Source organism: Leptodactylus fuscus, chromosome 11 (genome assembly GCF_031893055.1).
Source record: "Leptodactylus fuscus isolate aLepFus1 chromosome 11, aLepFus1.hap2, whole genome shotgun sequence".
Classification (NCBI taxonomy): Eukaryota; Metazoa; Chordata; class Amphibia; order Anura; family Leptodactylidae; genus Leptodactylus; species Leptodactylus fuscus.
The window spans coordinates 77625767-77645289 of NC_134275.1; the positions used below are offsets into that span (position 1 = coordinate 77625767).

The window sequence follows — 19523 nt, forward strand, 5'->3', positions numbered from 1 at the left end:
TTGAGGGTGTACCATTAGAAGCTTTAGTGGACACTGGGTCACAAGTAACAACTATTGGGCAACAAGCCTTTGAGAAATATTGGGACTCTGACATACTAAATTCTGTGGGCAAAGCGAAGTTACGTTTGATTGCAAGTAATGGTCAGCCTATATCCCAACTAGGTTACTGGGAACCTACCATTCGTATTGGTGATCGTGAATTACCACGACAAGGTGTAATTGTTACAGAGTCTCAGGGAATGGCTACACCAGTGGTACTAGGCATGAATGTTATGCGTCATGTATTCACTGAATTGCTAGATGCTTTGCATGCTTCTCTCCCTACTGCTACTCTTTCTTACAGGCAAGCTGTACAACGTACCATCAAAGTGCTCTGTGCCCAGCAGAAGTTTGCTAACCGTAATGGTGAAATCTGTCGTGTCCGTATCCAGGATGCCAGACCCGTCACTCTGACTCCTAACAGTGAGACTCTCATCTGGTGCCGAGTCCGTCCAGGCATTAACAACGAAGATTACGAAGCTCTTCTTGATCCTATTCAGATTGAAGGACAGCCGCTGGTGAAAGCCGCCAGAAGCATTGTCACCGTCTCCAACGGTAAAGTACCAGTACGGCTAGTCAACCTAAGTGATGCACCTATTGAATTGCACAAGTTTAAGTCAGTTGCTCAACTGTATCAGCTCAATTCAGAAGACATCCTAGATGATGAAGCACTTGCTTATCAAAAGTCAATTCATGTCCCTGCCGGAGGTACTCACAAACCTACTACCTTCTGGTGGAATGAACTCAACATTGGGGATGCGAATACCCCTAGGGAACACATCAATGGTGTCATCAAAGTTGCGAAACGGCACAGCCAAGCTTTCAGCAAGCATCCACTTGATTTTGGGAAAACCTCTTTGATCCAGCATAAAATCAACACAGGTGATCATCCTCCTTTCAAGGAAAGATACCGTCCAATCCCTCCTGCTAACTACCAGCAAGTAAAGAAGCTGATAAAGGAGATGAAAGACACCAAAGTCATCCAAGAAAGTCAAAGTCCTTGGGCAGCACCTATCGTTTTGGTAAGAAAGAAGGATGGTAACATCAGATTCTGTGTTGACTACAGAAGACTGAACGACATCACACATAAAGATGCCTATCCTCTTCCACGGATTGAAGAATCCCTCACTGCTCTTGGTTCAGCTGCATACTTCTCAACTCTCGACCTAACCAGTGGCTACTGGCAGGTCCCCATGGCTCCTGAGGATAGAGAAAAGACAGCTTTTACCACCCCGATGGGACTTTATGAGTTTAATAGCATGCCTTTTGGGTTGTGCAATGCCCCAGCAACATTCCAGCGACTCATGGAGAGATGTCTTGGCCACCTCAACTTCCAGAGTGTTTTGCTGTATCTCGATGATGTTGTTGTGTATTCTCGCACTTATGAAGACCATCTGAACAACCTAGCAGAAGTGTTCCAGGTTCTTATTGAACACGGCCTGAAGATAAAACCTTCAAAATGCCACCTGCTAAAACCAAAGGTCAATTACTTAGGTCATGTAGTCAGTGCTGAAGGTATCCAGCCTGATCCTGACAAGATCTCTGCTGTCAAAGACTGGGAAACTCCAAAGACAGTAAAGGAAGTCAGAAGTTTTCTAGGATTCGCGGGCTACTACCGCCGCTTTATACCTCACTTTGCACAGGTAGCGGAACCACTGACAGAATTGCTACGTGGTTGTCCTAAAGAAAACTCAAACAGAAGACTCCTAATTGATTGGTCTGAAAGACAAGAAACTGCATTCCAGACTTTGAAAGCCTTATTGACTTCTCCTCCAATTCTGGCTTATCCTGACTACAGCCATCCTTTCCGTCTCTATACAGATGCCAGCTATCAAGGCCTAGGAGCTGTACTGTCACAAGTCCAGGACAACAAAGAGAGAGTCATCGCTTATGCCAGCCGAAGCTTGAGAGGTGCTGAGAAGAACGATCACAATTACAGTTCGTTCAAGTTAGAGCTGCTTGGTGTTGTGTGGGCCGTCACAGAGAAATTCAAAGACTACCTTGCGGCTACACCATTTACCGTTTACACAGACAACAATCCTCTAGCTCACCTAAACACAGCACGGCTAGGTGCTCTCGAACAGAGATGGGCTTCCAGATTGGCGAACTATTGTTTCGACCTCAAATACCGCAGTGGTAAGACCAACGTAAACGCTGATGCTTTATCCCGTTTGCCTATAGGAGAAGAACCTCCTGAAGAAGACATGTGGGAAGATGTTGAGATGCCTCCCTTCTATCAGAAGTTTGCTACGCAGAACGTCATTGCTGCTACACAGCCTGAAGAAGGTCCTCAAGAGAAATCTGACCCACTTCAAGAACTATCTAGATGGCAAACCCTCCAGAAAGAATCTCGTGTCATAGGTGAAATCTATGATTACCTAATCACTGGAAGAATACCTGTCAGACTCAGAAGACGGTATACGGATACTGAGCTCAAACGCCTATGGAGGCAGCGCAAAAGACTTTTCATCCAGAAAGGCTTGATTCTGCGCAACACCTTAGATCCTGTTTCCGGTGAGAGGTTGCACCAAATTCTCATTCCTAGGCGGGATGCCAAGATCATTCTTGATGCCTACCACGATCAATCTGGACACTTTGGAGTGCAGAAAACTGAAGCCACCATACGCCAACGCTTCTATTGGATTGGAATGCGTGCTGACATTGAGAGTTGGTGTAGTGAATGTCCAGCCTGCAACCTTACAAAGACTGGTAAGAAGGATGCTAGAGCACCACTACATCCCATCCATACTCAGAGACCAAACGAACTAGTTGCTCTTGACCATGTGAAGTTAGCCCCGACTCGTTCAGGCTACTCATATGCCCTTACCATGGTGGACCACTACTCCAAGTGGGTTGTCGTTGTGCCAGTTAAAGACCTCACCGCACGTACCACAGCCATCACATTCTACCGCGAATATGTGAGACACTACGGGTGTCCTGAAGCAGTCCTAACTGACAGAGGACCTGCATTCGAGTCACAGCTTTTCCAAGAACTATGCCAGTTCCATGAATGCAAAAAGCTGAGAACAACTGCCTACCATCCCCAAGGGAATGGACTTTGTGAGAAGGTTAACCAGATCTTCATCAACATGCTGAGAACAGCATCTTTCACCAAACAAGCAGAATGGCCTCAACTACTTCATGAATTAGTGGAGATCTACAATAACACTACCCACTGTTCTACAGGCTATTCACCATACTTCTTAATGTTTGGAAGACAAGGTCAACTTCCAAAAGACCGTGCTTTAGGAATTCAGATACCAGATGTGATCAACCCTCTGCCAAAGACTGATTGGGTTCTAGAACATCAGCGCCGAATGCAAGAAGCGCAAGAGATAGTCGACTGTCGCATGAAGGAAGCTCACAGACGACAAGAAGAGAACTACAACCAAAGAGCTAATGCTACACCTTTACACATTGGTGACAAAGTATGGTTAAAGAAGTACCACAGAACTGGAAAACTTGATTCTCTTTGGGAAGCGGAGCCCTACACCATTACAGCCATTCCCTATCCAGAGTCCGATGTTTATGAAGTAAAGAAACCAGGCATGGCTCCACAAACAGTGCATCGGAACCGCATCAAATTGTGCACCAGAGAGGACTCACTGAGGATGTCAGCACCACCACAAGCTACAACTGTCTACCAACCAGTTCCTGTGATGGCAACTCCTCCAAGACTGCCTTCTGTAGATGAATCGATCTTTAGATCTCAATTTCTTATCCCCAGCTGTTACCAGTTTGTTCCTGTTCCAGTTCCTATCCCGACTCATGTTCCGGTTCCAATTGTTGCCCCGGAACCAACACAAGATGAAATTCCGGACTCCAGTGTTGCTGCTCCTGAACCAACACAAGATGGAATTCCGGACTCCAGTGTTGCTGCTCCTGAATCAACACAAGATGAAATTCCGGACTCCAGTGTTGCTGCTCCAATTGCTGCTCCTGAACCAGCACAAGATGGAGTTCCAGTTTCCAGTGTTCCTACGCAAGTAGAAGACCAAGTGCTGAGGCGATCAGAGCGAAGTACCAAGGGAACTCCCCCAGCTCGCTATAGAGACTGAGCAACCATATCCTTTCATATATATATATATATATACTTTGCCTCTTTCATATACCTATGTTCTTATTAATTAGTTAGTTAGCAACCGTTTAAGCCTCCATACCTGGGTAATCCCAAGCATTTTGTTATGTTCTTGTTTTGCATTACATATTTCTCTACAGCCTATGGACTACTGAGGACTGTATTTGTGCCACATAGTGCCTACCCTGAGCCTTTCCATGGACAATGCCCTATTGCTGAAAGAGACTCTACCCACCTATTGGCATTATGTTTCTACTGTTTATTATGTTTTGGTTTTGCATATAATCACGGAGTATCGTTCTTGTACATAAGTCATGTCACATTGTTGTTTGCCATTATTCTGTTTATTGTTTCTCAGGTATCCAGCCCTACTACCTGTGCGCATCCCATCTCTCTAGGTTCCTCCGCGCTAGTTAGTCGCCGAGGACGGCTCTTTTCTTAGTGGGGGTGTATGTAATGTCCCGGTACTGCTAGTCCAATTCCCTCTAATGCAGACCGAGATAGCATGGACATTTTCATATAAGGTAAATATTTTCCTCCCCCTTCATTCCTTCTATATATTTCTATTCTTCCAGAGCCAGCACACAGGGGGTCTATTAATGCGCCATCTTGTGGATGTTTTTGTGAACTGCACCTGCCTATACTTTGCCATTGTAATTTCAGTTGTAACTGTAAAGGGAGTGTCCATTATGATTAGCTGACCTCCAGGACCAATGAGGCTCCCTTGACTGGCCTGGAGGGAGAGTTGAGTGACCACCCTCTCTAGAGGGGGTTGGGGACATTTTTGGCTGATGTCTTTTGTGTGGGGCTACAAGTGTAGACACAGCTGTGAGACAGAGCACATGGAGCATGGATAATGGCTTCCGACTTATCAGGGTGCACCAAGCAGAGATGTCTTCTTCCCTATCTTCAAGGCCCTTCTCAGAGAGCGTTTTCCTCTGAAGCTCTAATCTTACAAGTGCTGAAGTTGATGGACCTGGTTATCCATACATCTGGGACCCCCCACGTATATCTCTATCCAAGTAAGTCTTTGGGACAAATCTATATTTAAAGAAGCCCATAGCTAGTCTGGCAGAAATTGAGAATCTCCCGCTGCTAAGAAAAATTGTATTTGTTCTTCTACATACGTGTACCCAGTTTGTTGAGGACTAACCCCCTGGATACAGGCCATCTTTACAAGTATATACAAGTTAACTGCCAAGCAACCACTATCCAAAGCATTCTGCCCCATCCTCTGCTAATTGGACACTACCTGCAAAGATCGCTGTATTGTATGTGAAGAAGTCCTCCATATGTACATGTGTATTACTTTGTCCTGCTAGTAAAAAGAAAAGCAACGATTACCCCCGAAGCCTGGTTGTCTGTTGTCATTGTCAGATATCACGCAGGGGAGGGTAGTCGGGGACATCAAAAAGGGAAATTTTGTGCACATTCGGGACCCAGGGACTCCCTGCAAGCCGGCCACATCTGATATATTACCGTGATACCAGCCCTGGCCCTCCTGAGTGTTGCATGTGAGCCCTGTATGTATGAGCTCTGTATGTATGAGCCCTTTATATGAGCCCTGTATGTATGAGTCCTGTATGTATGAGCCCTTTATATATGAGCCCTGTATGTATAAGCCCTTTATATGAGCCCTTTATATATGAGCCCTGTATGTATGAGCCCTTTATATGAGCCCTGTATGTATGAGTCCTGTATGTATGAGCCCTGTATATATGAGCCCTTTGTATATGAGCCCTGTATGTATGAGTCCTGTATAGATGAGTCCTGTATGTATGAGTCCTGTATGTATGAGCCCTTTATATATGAGCCCTGTATGTATGAGTCCTGTATGTATGAGCCCTTTATATATGAGCCCTGTATGTATGAGCCCTTTATATGAGCCCTTTATATATGAGCCCTGTATATATGAGTCCTGTGTGTATGAGCCCTGTATGTATGAGCCCTGTATATATGAGCCCTTTGTATATGAGCCCTGTATATGTGAGCCCTGTATGTATGAGCTCTGTATGTATGAGCCCTTTATATGAGCCCTGTATGTATGAGTCCTGTATGTATGAGCCCTTTATATATGAGCCCTGTATGTATGAGCCCTTTATATGAGCCCTTTATATATGAGCCCTGTATGTATGAGCCCTTTATATGAGCCCTGTATGTATGAGTCCTGTATGTATGAGTCCTGTATGTATGAGCCCTTTATATATGAGTCCTGTATGTATGAGCTCTGTATGTATGAGCCCTGTATGTATGAGTCCTCTATATATGAGTCCTGTATATATGAGCCCTGTATATATGAGCCCTGTATGTATGAGCCATGTATGTATGACCTCTGTATGTATGAGCCCTTTATATATGAGCCCTGTATGTATGAGCCCTGTATATATGAGCCCTGTATGTATGAGCCCCGTATGTATGAGCCCTGTATATATGAGCCCTGTATGTATGAGCCCCGTATGTATGAGCCCTGTATATATGAGCCCTGTATATACTTCTGATGTAAACATTGGGACATTTTACAGATCTATAGGCCACATGTAGGCTCAGTAAAAACACAATATGAATCAGGCTTAGGTGCCCTTAGACATGCTACATGTGAGTCTGTGTGTCCGGGACACCGTTGTCTTCTGACACGTGACTGACAGGCCGGGCGTCACCGGCGAGCGTTATAAGAACTGATGTAAATGAGGAGCAATAGAAATTATTTGCACCGTGTCCTAGATGCCCTGTACTCCGGTGCAATAAGGAGACTCAGTAATGTCGGGTGCAAGAATCAAAATGTTACAAATGAAATTGTCACATTTTACAATCCAATAATGTTCTATTCGGAAAAACTTTCCTGTAACACATTGGGGCCAATTTCTTAAGATTAACCTACGACATGCCATTGTTAATAAAGGGTCCGAGTGGTGCAGGGAACCCGAGATTCATGAAGAAGCTGCAGAGTCTTCATGAACCAGTCGGACATCCCAGCGCCAGAATATAAAGCACAGAGGAAAAGGTGGAGATGTAACAAATCAATGTTCCCCTCCTTGTCCTAATAACATTCACACAATGTGGTGGGTGCGGATCAGATCTGGGCTTGTGGCCTACATAGGGGCCTTGTGTCACACATGCGCCTCCATATCATCCATCTACAGCAGAAAACTGGCCAAGGGCGAATGATGAATCCCAAATGTTTTCTGACCTCTCAGATTTGTTCGAGGCCGTTTTCTCCCATGTTCTGTGTTGGGGATGGAGAAGTAAAACTACGCTGTATGATGTAATATCAGTTATTGTATGTGGCCCTATAAAATCACCTACTTTTATACTGACAATTCTGCTTAGTATATAAGACTCGTATTATTAGGTTTGGGCAGTAAAGACGATGTCCTGAACCTCTACAATGATGGAGACGTCTCCAAGACGGGGGATCAGCACCAGTGAACCTTAGAAGAAACCTACTCCGCTTCTTACAGCTTGTAGTCTCCTGTATTACATATGACAGACACAATAGCCGGGAAGGAGGGGGAGGGTGAAATACAAGAACTACACTTTCACTTTCTATCTGATCGCCTCAGACAAGCAGCAACACCCAACCGAAAAAAGGCAAAAAAGAGGAAAATATCCAGAAAATAAGGGGTTAACCTTGGAATAAGACGAAAGGCGTAGAAAAACGGGAGACAGGTGAGAGATTGGAAGGAAGAAATACACAGAAGTATAAGGTGAGGCCGAGAGGAAAAGAACAACCCGAGCAAATACAGAACTAGTGAAGACGGACTGACACATAGAGAAGATACAAAGATCCATCCCATCCTAAATATGGCGCTGCTGCACCTATGTGGACCCCCAGAGAGCTGGGATTGGAAGTCGCCCCTTAATGGCGGTGAAATCAACGCAAACATGGCCGTAAACTCATACAACACGGAACTGGCCGTGCCCGCAGGGTTACAGGTAAAGAAAACTTTGTATCTATCTATCTATCTATCTATCTATCTATCTATCTATCTCTCTATCTATCTCCTATCTATCTATCTATCTATCTATCTATCTCCTATCTATCTATCTATCTATCTATCTATCTATCTATCTATCTCCTATCTATCTATCTATCTATCTATCTATCTATCTATCTATCTCCTATCTATCTATCTATCTATCTATCTATCTATCTATCTCCTATCTATCTATCTATCTATCTATCTATCTATCTCCTATCTATCTATCTATCTATCTATCTATCTATCTATCTCCTATCTATCTATCTATCTATCTATCTATCTATCTCCTATCTATCTATCTATCTATCTATCTATCTATCTATCTATCTATCTCCTATCTATCTATCTATCTATCTATCTATCTATCTATCTCCTATCTATCTATCTATCTATCTATCTATCTATCTATCTATCTATCTCCTATCTATCTCCTATCTATCTATCTACAGTCCTATGAAAAAGTTTGGGCGCCCCTATTAATCTTAATCATTTTTTGTTCTAAATATTTTGGTGTTTGCAACAGCCATTTCAGTTTGATATATCTAATAACTGATGGACACAGTAATATTTCAGGATTGAAATGAGGTTTATTGTACTAACAGAAAATGTGCAATATGTATTAAAACAAAATTTGACCGGTGCAAATGTATGGGCACCCTTATCATTTTATTGATTTGAATTCCCCTAACTACTTTTTACTGACTTACTGAAGCACAAAATTGGTTTTGTAACCTCAGTGAGCTTTGAACTTCATAGCCAGATGTATCCAATCATAAGAAAAGGTATTTAAGGTGGCCAATTGCAAGTTGATCTCCTATTTGAATCTCCTCTGAAGAGTGGCATCATGGGCTACTCAAAACAACTCTCAAATGATCTGAAAACAAAGATTGTTCCACATAGTTGTTCAGGGGAAGGATACAAAAAGTTGTCTCAGAGATTTAACCTGTCAGTTTCCACTGTGAGGAACATAGTAAGGAAATGGAAGACCACAGGGACAGTTCTTGTTAAGCCCAGAAGTGGCAGGCCAAGAAAAATATCAGAAAGGCAGAGAAGAAGAATGGTGAGAACAGTCAAGGACAATCCACAGACCACCTCCAAAGAGCTGCAGCATCATCTTGCTGCAGATGGTGTCACTGTGCATCGGTCAACTATACAGCGCACTTTGCACAAGGAGAAGCTGTATGGGAGAGTGATGAGAAAGAAGCCGTTTCTGCACGTACGCCACAAATAGAGTTGCCTGAGGTATGAAAAAGCACATTTGGACAAGGCAGCTTCATTTTGGAAACAAAAATTGAGTTGTTTGGTTATAAAAAAAGGCGTTATGCATGGCGTCCAAAAAGAAACAGCATTCCAAGAAAAACACTTGCTACCCACTGTAAAATTTGGTGGAGGTTCCATCATGCTTTGGGGCTGTGTGGCCAATGCCGGCACCGGGAATCTTGTTAAAGTTGAGAGTCGCATGGATTCCACTCAGTATCAGCAGATTCTTGAGAATAATGTTCAAGAATCAGTGACGAAGTTGAAGTTACGCCGGGGATGGATATTTCAGCAAGACAATGATCCAAAACACCGCTCCAAATCCTCAGGCATTCATGCAGAGGAACAATTACAATGTTCTGGAATGGCCATCCCAGTCCCCAGACCTGAATATCATTGAACATCTGTGGGATGATTTGAAGCGGGCTGTCCATGCTCGGCGACCATCTAACTTAACTGAACTTGAATTGTTTGTCCAAAATACCTTCATCCAGGATCCAGGAACTGATTGCTACAGGAAGCGACTAGAGGCTGTTATCTTTGCAAAAGGAGGATCTACTAAATATTAATGTCACTTTTCTGTTGAGGTGCCCATACTTTTGCACCGGTCAAATTTTGGTTTATTGCATATTGCACATTTTCTGTTAGTACAATAAACCTCATTTCAATCCTGAAATATTACTGTGTCCATCAGTTATTAGATATATCAAACTGAAATGGCTGTTGCAAACACCAAAATATTTAGAACTAAAAATGATTAAAATTAATAGGGGTGCCCAAACTTTTTCATAGGACTGTATCTATCTATCTATCTATCTATCTATCTATCTATCTATCTATCTATCTATCTATCTATCTCCTATCTATCTATCTATCTATCTATCTATCTATCTCCTATCTATCTATCTATCTATCTATCTTCTATCTATCTATCTATCTATCTATCTATCTATCTATCTATCTATCTCCTATCTCTCTATCTATCTCCTATCTATCTATCTATCTATCTATCTATCTATCTATCTATCTATCTTCTATCTATCTATCTATCTATCTATCTATCTATCTATCTCCTATCTATCTATCTATCTATCTATCTATCTATCTCCTATCTATATATCTATCTATCTATCTATCTATCTATCTTCTATCTATCTATCTATCTATCTATCTATCTATCTCCTATCTATCTATCTATCTATCTATCTATCTATCTCCTATCTATCTATCTCCTATCTATCTATCTATCTATCTATCTATCTATCTATCTCCTATCTATCTATCTATCTATCTATCTCCTATCTATCTATCTATCTATCTATCTATCTATCTATCATCTATCTATCTATCTATCTATCTATCTATACTATCTATCTATCTATCTATCTATCTATCTATCTATCTATCTATTTATCTCCTATCTATCTATCTATCTACTATCTATATCTATCTATCTATCTATCTATCTATCTATCTATCTATCTATCTATCTATCTCCTATCTATCTATCTATCTATCTATCTCCTATCTATCTATCTATCTATCTATCTATCTATCTATCTATCTCCTATATATCTATCTCCTATCTATCTATCTATCTATCTATCTATCTATCTATCTATCTATCTCCTATCTATCTATCTATCTATCTATCTATCTATCTATCTCCTATCTATCTATCTATCTATCTCCTATCTATCTATCTATCTATCTATCTATCTATCTCCTATCTATCTATCTATCTATCTCCTATCTATCTATCTATCTATCTATCTATCTATCTATCTCCTATCTATCTATCTATCTATCTATCTATCTATCTATCTATCTATCTATCTCCTATCTATCTATCTATCTATCTATCTATCTCCTATCTATCTATCTATCTATCTATCTATCTATCTATCTCCTATCTATCTATCTATCTATCTATCTATCTATCTATCTCCTATCTATCTATCTATCTATCTATCTATCTATCTCCTATCTATCTATCTATCTATCTATCTATCTATCTATCTATCTCCTATCTATCTATTACACTATTTTCATCTGATGCAGCCTGCAAAGTTTTTCCGCCGTCTTGAAGAAGGAGCAGATGGTGTGAAGATTGAACCCTGGCATGGGACGACCACCTTGTCCTTCAAATTCCAGCATGGCGTGATTGTGGCGGTGGACTCTCGAGCCTCTGCCGGAGAATATATCGGTAAGTCACCCAATAATAATGGTGCTATTTAGTTGCACGTTACATTCTATTGACATGCAAGGCTCATACAGGCCACGTCTATGCGGCACTATTGGTGTGTACACTTAGAAAACCCAGTTTGCATGTAGACTATTATATTTATTTGCCAGGGTGAAGGTGACTTTTTGGCAGATCTTTGGCCATGAAACATCAGGGTCCTGCAGCCATAACGGTATATAAAGATGCTATTTGCTTTTGTAGGGCTTCCATATCTGTCTGGATCCCTCAATATAGGACACGTTTTTTTTGATGGTCAGTTAAAACAGACTGTCATTAAAAAGGACATGTAAGTAGACACCTTGTAAACTTGGCCATGATACGTCAGTTTTTTGACATTCGTATGAATAAGGTCTTAGGCTATTTTCACATAACTGTCCGTTCCACTTAGCTGTGAAAAACAGGTGAATTGGTTCATTTTTAACGGCCATTTTGCATTTGTTCTGTGTCCATTTTTGGCAGCTGATGCTAAGCTGACCCCAGTGCCCGGCTCTCCATCCTACAAGTCCATTGGGGAACCCAAACAACGGAGAGCTGGACCACTACAACAATGGTTACACACAGAGACTGGTGGACCCCATTGACTGTAATGGGGTCCACAGGGTTTCCGCCCAAAAAGGGGCGAGAAGTGCAAAGAGAAAAGCGCTACTTGCAATACTTTTATCTCCACATTTTTCAAGCAGAATGGGGAACAGAATCCCCAAATGGAGTTGACTTGGAATCATTGCATAACATTATATCTGACTCAATTCTACATGCTCCTACCTTGCAGTTTGCAACCTTTGTGTCTTTGCGTCTTATTTTCCGATTATTATCCTTTGCCTTGTATTTTCACAGCCACGATCAAATGTAATAAAGTGATAGAGATTAACCCTTACCTGCTGGGTACCATGTCCGGGTGCGCCGCCGACTGTCAGTACTGGGAACGACTATTGGCGAAAGAGTGCAGGTCAGTTCTGCCCCGTCGTACTCTGCAATCTGAAATCATATATTATTAGTACATGTATCTGTTCTATATGTTTATTGATTTTTGGGTTTAGAGGAGAAAAGAATAAGTAACTGAGCACTGAAGAACCGTATAATCTAAATGGCAATGCTGGAAAGAAATCCAAGATCTAACAAAGACAATGCAAACTAATTCAGTCTAACTGCTGTCCTAAACTTTTCACCTCTCTGTGTCCCCAGGTTATACCAACTGCGGAATAATTCCAGAATATCGGTGTCAGCCGCCTCCAAGCTCCTGAGCAACATGATGCTCCAGTACCGAGGAACCGGGCTCAGCATGGGCAGCATGATCTGTGGCTGGGATAAGAAGGTAGACGAGATAAGGGAATGAGATATTGAGATGATTGTAGCAAGATGGAGATGTAGAAGAATAGATGCAATGATGGAAAATAGAACAAAGAAATAAAGATAATACTTAGCCCGACTGTAGTTTATATCTCTTGCGGTCAGTTGATTGCCACCTGTATATATCTTGTGAGACGTGAGACTTTGCCCGGATGGAATACTCCCTCGGCTTGGAGCGATAAGCATAGAAAAGCAGCAATAAAAGAAAAATCCAGCAAAAGCCACAGTGGAAATGTAGAAAATTCTTCTCCTTTTTTAATCACATCTTCTTATAAAAACACAATGGTACACACATTACAAAAATGATGCGTCAGACTGACGCGTTTCGGACTTCCTCCTTCCTCAGAGTCTGAACTACTATAGTTCAGAGGAAGGAGGAAGTCCGAAACGCGCCAGTCTGACGCATCATCCCCTAGAGTAGCTCTCCCTCCCTCCCTCTTTCTGGGTATAAAGTCTCAGGGTGTTCTTGAAGTGGTTATAGCTATAGCTAGATATATAACTAGTAGGATGCTCAGCCATATACACCGCCTGGCCAAAAAAAAGTTGGGTCACCATGAGCACGAATAACAGCACGCATCCGTCTCGGCATGGAGTCTATAATGTTCTGTAGTGTAGACTCAGGGATTTTGATCCAATTCTCGAGTATCAGGGATCCCAGGTTACGCAGATTCATTGGGGGTGGTGAGTGACAGCGCAGGTTCCTTTCCAGCACATTCCAGTGTTTCGCTTCTCGTCGCACCCAGACACGACCATCACTCTGGAACAATGTGAAACGTGATTCATCTGACCACATGACCTTTCTCCACTGCTCTAGGGTCCAATCCTTGTGGTCTCTTGCAAATGAGAGGCGCCGACATCTGTTGGTCTCTGTCACCAATGACTTTCGTGTGGCAACACAACTGTTGAGACCCATGCCTTTGAGTTCTCGTTGCATTGTTCGCTCTGAAATGTGTTGCTCCATCGGGTTCAACATCTGTGTGAGCTCAAAGGTGGTTTTCTGGTGGTTATTCTTCACCAGTCTCTTTGGGGACCTACAGCCTCGCGTTTCGAGTATAGTCTTACACCCACACTTTCCACGGTTGGAGGGGGGTTATCCACCATCTTGCCATGCTCGTATGATATGCTGAACAGTTCTCTGTCCGATACCAGTTACTTCGGCTATCTCCTTGGTCGATTTGTTGGCCTGATGCAATCCAATGACTTGCCCCTTCTTGAAGGCACTAACATCTCTTCCTCTGCTAGCTCTTCCGTTGGTAGACATCGCTTCACACCTTTAATTATGATCTGCACTTGACAGGCTACAGCTCAATTATATATATTCAAGAATATATGCAAATTCCTGTCATGAACAGTTCATAATTATATCAGGGGTGGAACGGTACCTTGCTGCACAAGGCGACTTTTTTTTGGCCAGGCAGTGTAGCTAGAGGTATAACCAGTAGGATTCCTTGCCTGTATAACTAGAGGTATAATCAGTAGTATTCTCAGCTGTATAGCTAGAGGTATATAACCAGTAGGATGCTGGGCTGTATAGTTAGAGGTATTAACCAGTAGGATGCTGGGCTGTATAGCTAGATGTATAACCAGTAGGATGCTGGGCTGTATAGCTAGAGGTATAACCAGTAGGATGCTTGGCTGTATATCTGGAGGTATAACCAGTAGGATGCTGGGCTGTATAGCTAGAGGTATAACCAGGAGGATTCTTGGCTGTATAGCTGGAGGTATAACCAGTAGGATGCTGGGCTGTATAGCTAGATGTATAACCAGTAGGATGCTGGGCTGTATAGCTAGAGGTATAACCAGTAGGATGCTTGGCTGTATATCTGGAGGTATAACCAGTAGGATGCTGGGCTGTATAGCTAGAGGTATAACCAGGAGGATGCTTGGCTGTATAGCTGGAGGTATAACCAGTAGGATGCTGGGCTGTATAGCTAGATGTATAACCAGTAGGATGCTGGGCTGTATAGCTAGAGGTATAACCAGTAGGATGCTTGGCTGTATATCTGGAGGTATAACCAGTAGGATGCTGGGCTGTATAGCTAGAGGTATAACCAGTAGGATTCTTGGCTGTATAGTTAGAGGTATATACAGTAACATGCTTGACTGTATAGCTAGAGGTATAACCAATAGGATGCTTGGCTGTATAGTTAGAGGAATAACTCTAACTATACACACAAGAACATGGGGACACAATGTGATATTAGAGTAGTTGAGCTTTAGGACAAACTTCCAGCAGACGTGGTTGGGAAATCTCCAGTATGTGAATGTATACATGATTGGGATATACATGTCTATCCCAAGGTAATATGGTAATAATATAAGAGAAGAGTAGATGGATCATGGGGGTCTTCTTCTGCCATCAATCTTCTATGATACTATGTAACAGTTTCTAGAAGCCTCTTGAATTAGTATATTCCATATGTTACATCACAGTATAGAGCACATTATCTACATTATGTATAGGCTTTATACCGTTCTTAGAGCACCATTGGTACAATATGTGATGTCTTATTATTAGGGTTGAGCGATCGGGATCGGAAATGTTCGGACTCCAATCAGTGATCGAGTAAATTTCATGATCGTGATCGGAATTCCGATTCCGATCTTTTCCGGCGGAATCGAGGTTGGAGGTTATTTCCCACAATGCTTGGCTACTGGCCAATCATTGTGGGAAAAGCTATAGTATCAAATGAGCGAGTACTATTCAAAACTCCCATTACGAATAGCAAGCACCCATAGGAATGAATGGAAGCAGCCGGCATGCAGACTTTGCCGCATCCAGCCGCTTAACCCCCTGTGTTCTGGCTGCATCCATTCATTCCTATGGGAGCGTGCTATTCGAAACAGGAGTTTTGAATAGTACTCGCTCATCTCTAAATTCGTCCCTGCTGTACCGTATACTTGGCTCTGAGTATACGGTAAAACAGGGACGAAGCAGAAGAGTGGCAGGCTGCGGTAAATCACTCTGTGCTGCGCTGCTGTGAGGATGACGAGGCACTTGCCATATAGTAAGCCATGGCTGTAGTTTGTGAGTAGATAGATATTACTGTACATTGACTTGTCTATCTACTCTTCTGCTTCGTCCCTGCTTTACCGTATACTTAACTCTGCTACATCAGAGATGCAGCAGAGCTGAGTATATGGTAAAGCAGGGACGAAGCAGAAGAGTAGATAGACAAGTCAATGTACAGTTATGGAGATGTAGCAGAGTCCAGTATATGGCACAGCAGGGAGGAAACAGAAGAGTAGATAGTATCTATCTACTTGTGAACTTTGCTCAACTTACCTGCACAGATTTGCTGCAGCTCCCCATTCTTCTCGCTCCTCTTCCCTCTCATTGGCATGCCTTCAGAATGCCCTGCGCCCCGCCCCTGCCTCCCTAGATTAGTGTTAGAGATGCACACTCTCCTAAGCCACAACAATCCCTGCCTACTCCCATCATCTCTAACACTAGCCTAGGCAGGTGAGGGTGCGCACGGCGCTCTGAAGGCCTGTAAATGAGAGAGGACCGGACCGAGAAGAACGGGGAGCGGCAGCGGCAGTGGTTCTGTGCAGGTAAGCAGACACCAGGGGGGCTAAGTAGTCTGGGGATTTAAACAATATTTGGACTCCATATTGTGTAGTGAATAGGATCGTTTTTAAAATCCGATCTTCGATCATTAAAAAAAATCCCATTGACTTGCATTAGGTTCGGAATTGGGATCAAGATCGGGTTCAAATGGAAAATGATCGGAAATCGGATTTTAACCCCTTCCCGACATGCGCCATAATAGTACGGCGCATGTCGGGTCTGTAACTATGGCGACCGCCTGGGAGCCGGGCGGCCGTCATAGCCGCCGGGTGTCTACTGCTTTAAGCAGTAGATAACCGGCTCTCATGCCTCCGATTGGTCCCCGGACCGATCGGAGGCATTAACCCCTCCGGCGCCGTGGTCAAAGGCGCCGGAGGCGCCATTTTCCCGGCAGCGCATGGGCGCCGCCATTTTGGCCGGGATCGCCGGCTCCTGGAGCATGCTGCAGGGCTGACGTCCCGTTGCCATGACAGCCGGGAGCCTGTATTAGGCTCCCAGGCTTGTCTGCAAATTCTCTCTTTTGCAGGCTGGTCTATGTATTAGCATTGTAATGCATTGCAATAGTGATCAGACCCCCTGGGGTTCAACACCCCTAGGAGGTCTAATAAATGCAAAAAAAAAAAAAAAAAAAAGTAAAAAAAAAAGTAAAAAAATATAGAAAGTATTAAAAGTTCAAATCACCCCCCTTTCCCTAGAACACATATAAAAGTAGTTAAAAACTGTGAAACACATACATGTTAGGTATCCCCGCGTCCAAAATCGCCCGCTCTACAAGTCTATAAAAATATTTTTCCTGTTCGGTAAACGCCGTAGCGGGAAAAATAGTCAAAAGTGCCAAACCGCCGTTTTTTCACTGTTTTGATTCTGATAAAAATTTGAATTAAAAGTGATCAAAGCAATAACATTTCTCGAAAATGGTATAACTAAAAAGTACACCCGGCCCCGCAAAAAAAGACGCCCTATACATCCCCGTACACTTACGTATAAAAAAGTTACGGCCGTCGGAATATGGCAACTTTTAGAAAAAAATTTTTTTAACACAGTTTTGGAATTTTTTTTAGGGGTCAAAATGTAAATAAAACCATATAAATTTGGTATCCCTGGAACCGTACCGAAACACAGAATATAGGGGACATGTCATTTTGGCTGCACAGTGAACGCCGTAAAACCAAAGCCCGTAAGAAAGTCGCAGAAATGCATTTTTTCTTCAAATCCACCCCATTCTGAATTTTTTTCCTGCTTCCCAGTACATTATATAGAATAATTAATGGTGGCATCAGGAAGAAAAATTTGTCCCGCAAAAATTCAGACCTCATATGGCTCTGGGAGCGGAGAAATAAAAAAGTTATGGGGTTTAGAAGGAGGGGAGTCAAAAATGAAAAACGAAAATCAAAAAATGCCATCGGCGGGAAGGGGTTAAAAACGATCCTGAAATTTCAAGATCGGCTCAACCCTACTTATTGTATATTCATGTTCCCATAAGCCTTCTTTCCACCGTACACAATGTCCATTCTCCTCTGCAGGGTCCTGGTTTATATTACGTTGATGATAATGGGACAAGGCTATCTGGCAATATCTTTTCCACTGGATCAGGAAACTCTTATGCCTATGGGATTTTGGACAGCGGTTACCGTTATGACTTGAGCCCGGAGGAGGCTTATGACTTGGGGCGGCGGGCTATAAGTTATGCCACGCACCGCGATGCCTACTCAGGAGGAGTGGTTAACAGTAAGTCCTCATGGATAGATTCCATTATTAGATGTATTTCACTTGATGTATACAGTCAGTGTCGGACTAGACTACTAGGGTATTAGGGGAAATACAAAAATAAATTGAGGCACTATGGTCGATCTTCTTGGGGTTGTTGGGTGCCGGGTCCCCAGACACTTTTTATCAGTTGGGCACAAGGAACCTCAGTCTGACACTGTATAGATGGGAATCACAAAGATGTTTAGCAGGGACAAAGCAAATCCATCAAGTGTATTGCCAAAGGTTACAACAAAGGTTTCTTCCCCCTTGATTCGGAGCACCTTTTTACCCCTGTGAATCTCCCAGTAGTTAAAGGGATTTTTCACTATTAACATATATCCCTATTCATTGGCTATGGGTTAAGTGTCTGATCTCGGGTGTATCTCGGCAGTTGGGGGTCCCCCGAGTGTCTCCTGTGAATTAATGCATGCTTGACCACGTCTGTATTCGCTTCTATGGGACCTCCAGAAGTGAATGGAGCAATGTGTAACACTCAGGGACCTCCTCCGGCCCTCCAGGGATCAGACACTTATTTTCTATCGTGATGAAAACTCCTTTAAGATTTATTGAATGAAATAAACAGAGTTAATGATGTTTTTCTTTGCAGTGTATCACATGAAGGAGGAAGGTTGGATTAAAGTGGGTCAGTTTGATGTCAGCGAATTGCTGCACAAATATACAGAAGAGAAGCAGAAATAACTGCAGAGAAGATTGGGCCGTGATACCAGGGATATTGACCAATAATGTCGTCTATATTTCATTTATTTCCTGTAATTCATGTTTCGGACTGAAATTAAAGCATCTACAACGTACGTCTATCTTGTTTGTACACTCCGGTCTTAAGCTGGGGCCCATTGCTGAGTCCAAGCCCCCGAAACTGAAATTTACTCCACACCTGCGCCTGATCTCTGCTTGGGAATTCTGTTCCCCTGCAAGCAGGACTTTTGGCTAAGTTCACACGGGGGACGGTATGGTGGGTTTTGGCATAGCGGGCAGCTGCGTCACTCTCGGGTCAAAACCCGCCTGCCACGACTGTCGCGGCTTACCCCTCCGGAGCAGGCTCAAATGAATGGGCTGACTTCGGAGGTTGCTGCCGCCTGAAGAGAGGGCAGCCTGCTTCTTTTTTCCATGAGTGACAGCCTGCCGCTCACGGAAAAAAGTAGCCTGGCGGTCTACATAGACCACCATTGTGAGGGGGTGGATTATGACGTAGATTACGCGCCATAATCCGCCCACTTAGTGCCCGTGTGAACTAGC

At 43.0% G+C, this 19523-nt stretch overlaps 1 protein-coding gene across 1 annotated transcript; it reads left to right on the top strand.

The window, feature by feature from the left end:
* The first annotated feature begins 7639 nt into the window (after nt 1–7639).
* On the top strand, nt 7640–19069 carry PSMB8 (proteasome 20S subunit beta 8). Its single transcript, XM_075259336.1, has 6 exons — nt 7640–8050; nt 11416–11560; nt 12434–12545; nt 12782–12911; nt 18041–18245; nt 18874–19069. The coding sequence occupies exons 1-6, from the start codon at nt 7919–7921 to the stop codon at nt 18963–18965; spliced, it is 816 nt and encodes a 271-aa protein (XP_075115437.1). The 5' UTR covers nt 7640–7918; the 3' UTR covers nt 18966–19069.
* Nucleotides 19070–19523: the final 454 nt, after the last annotated feature.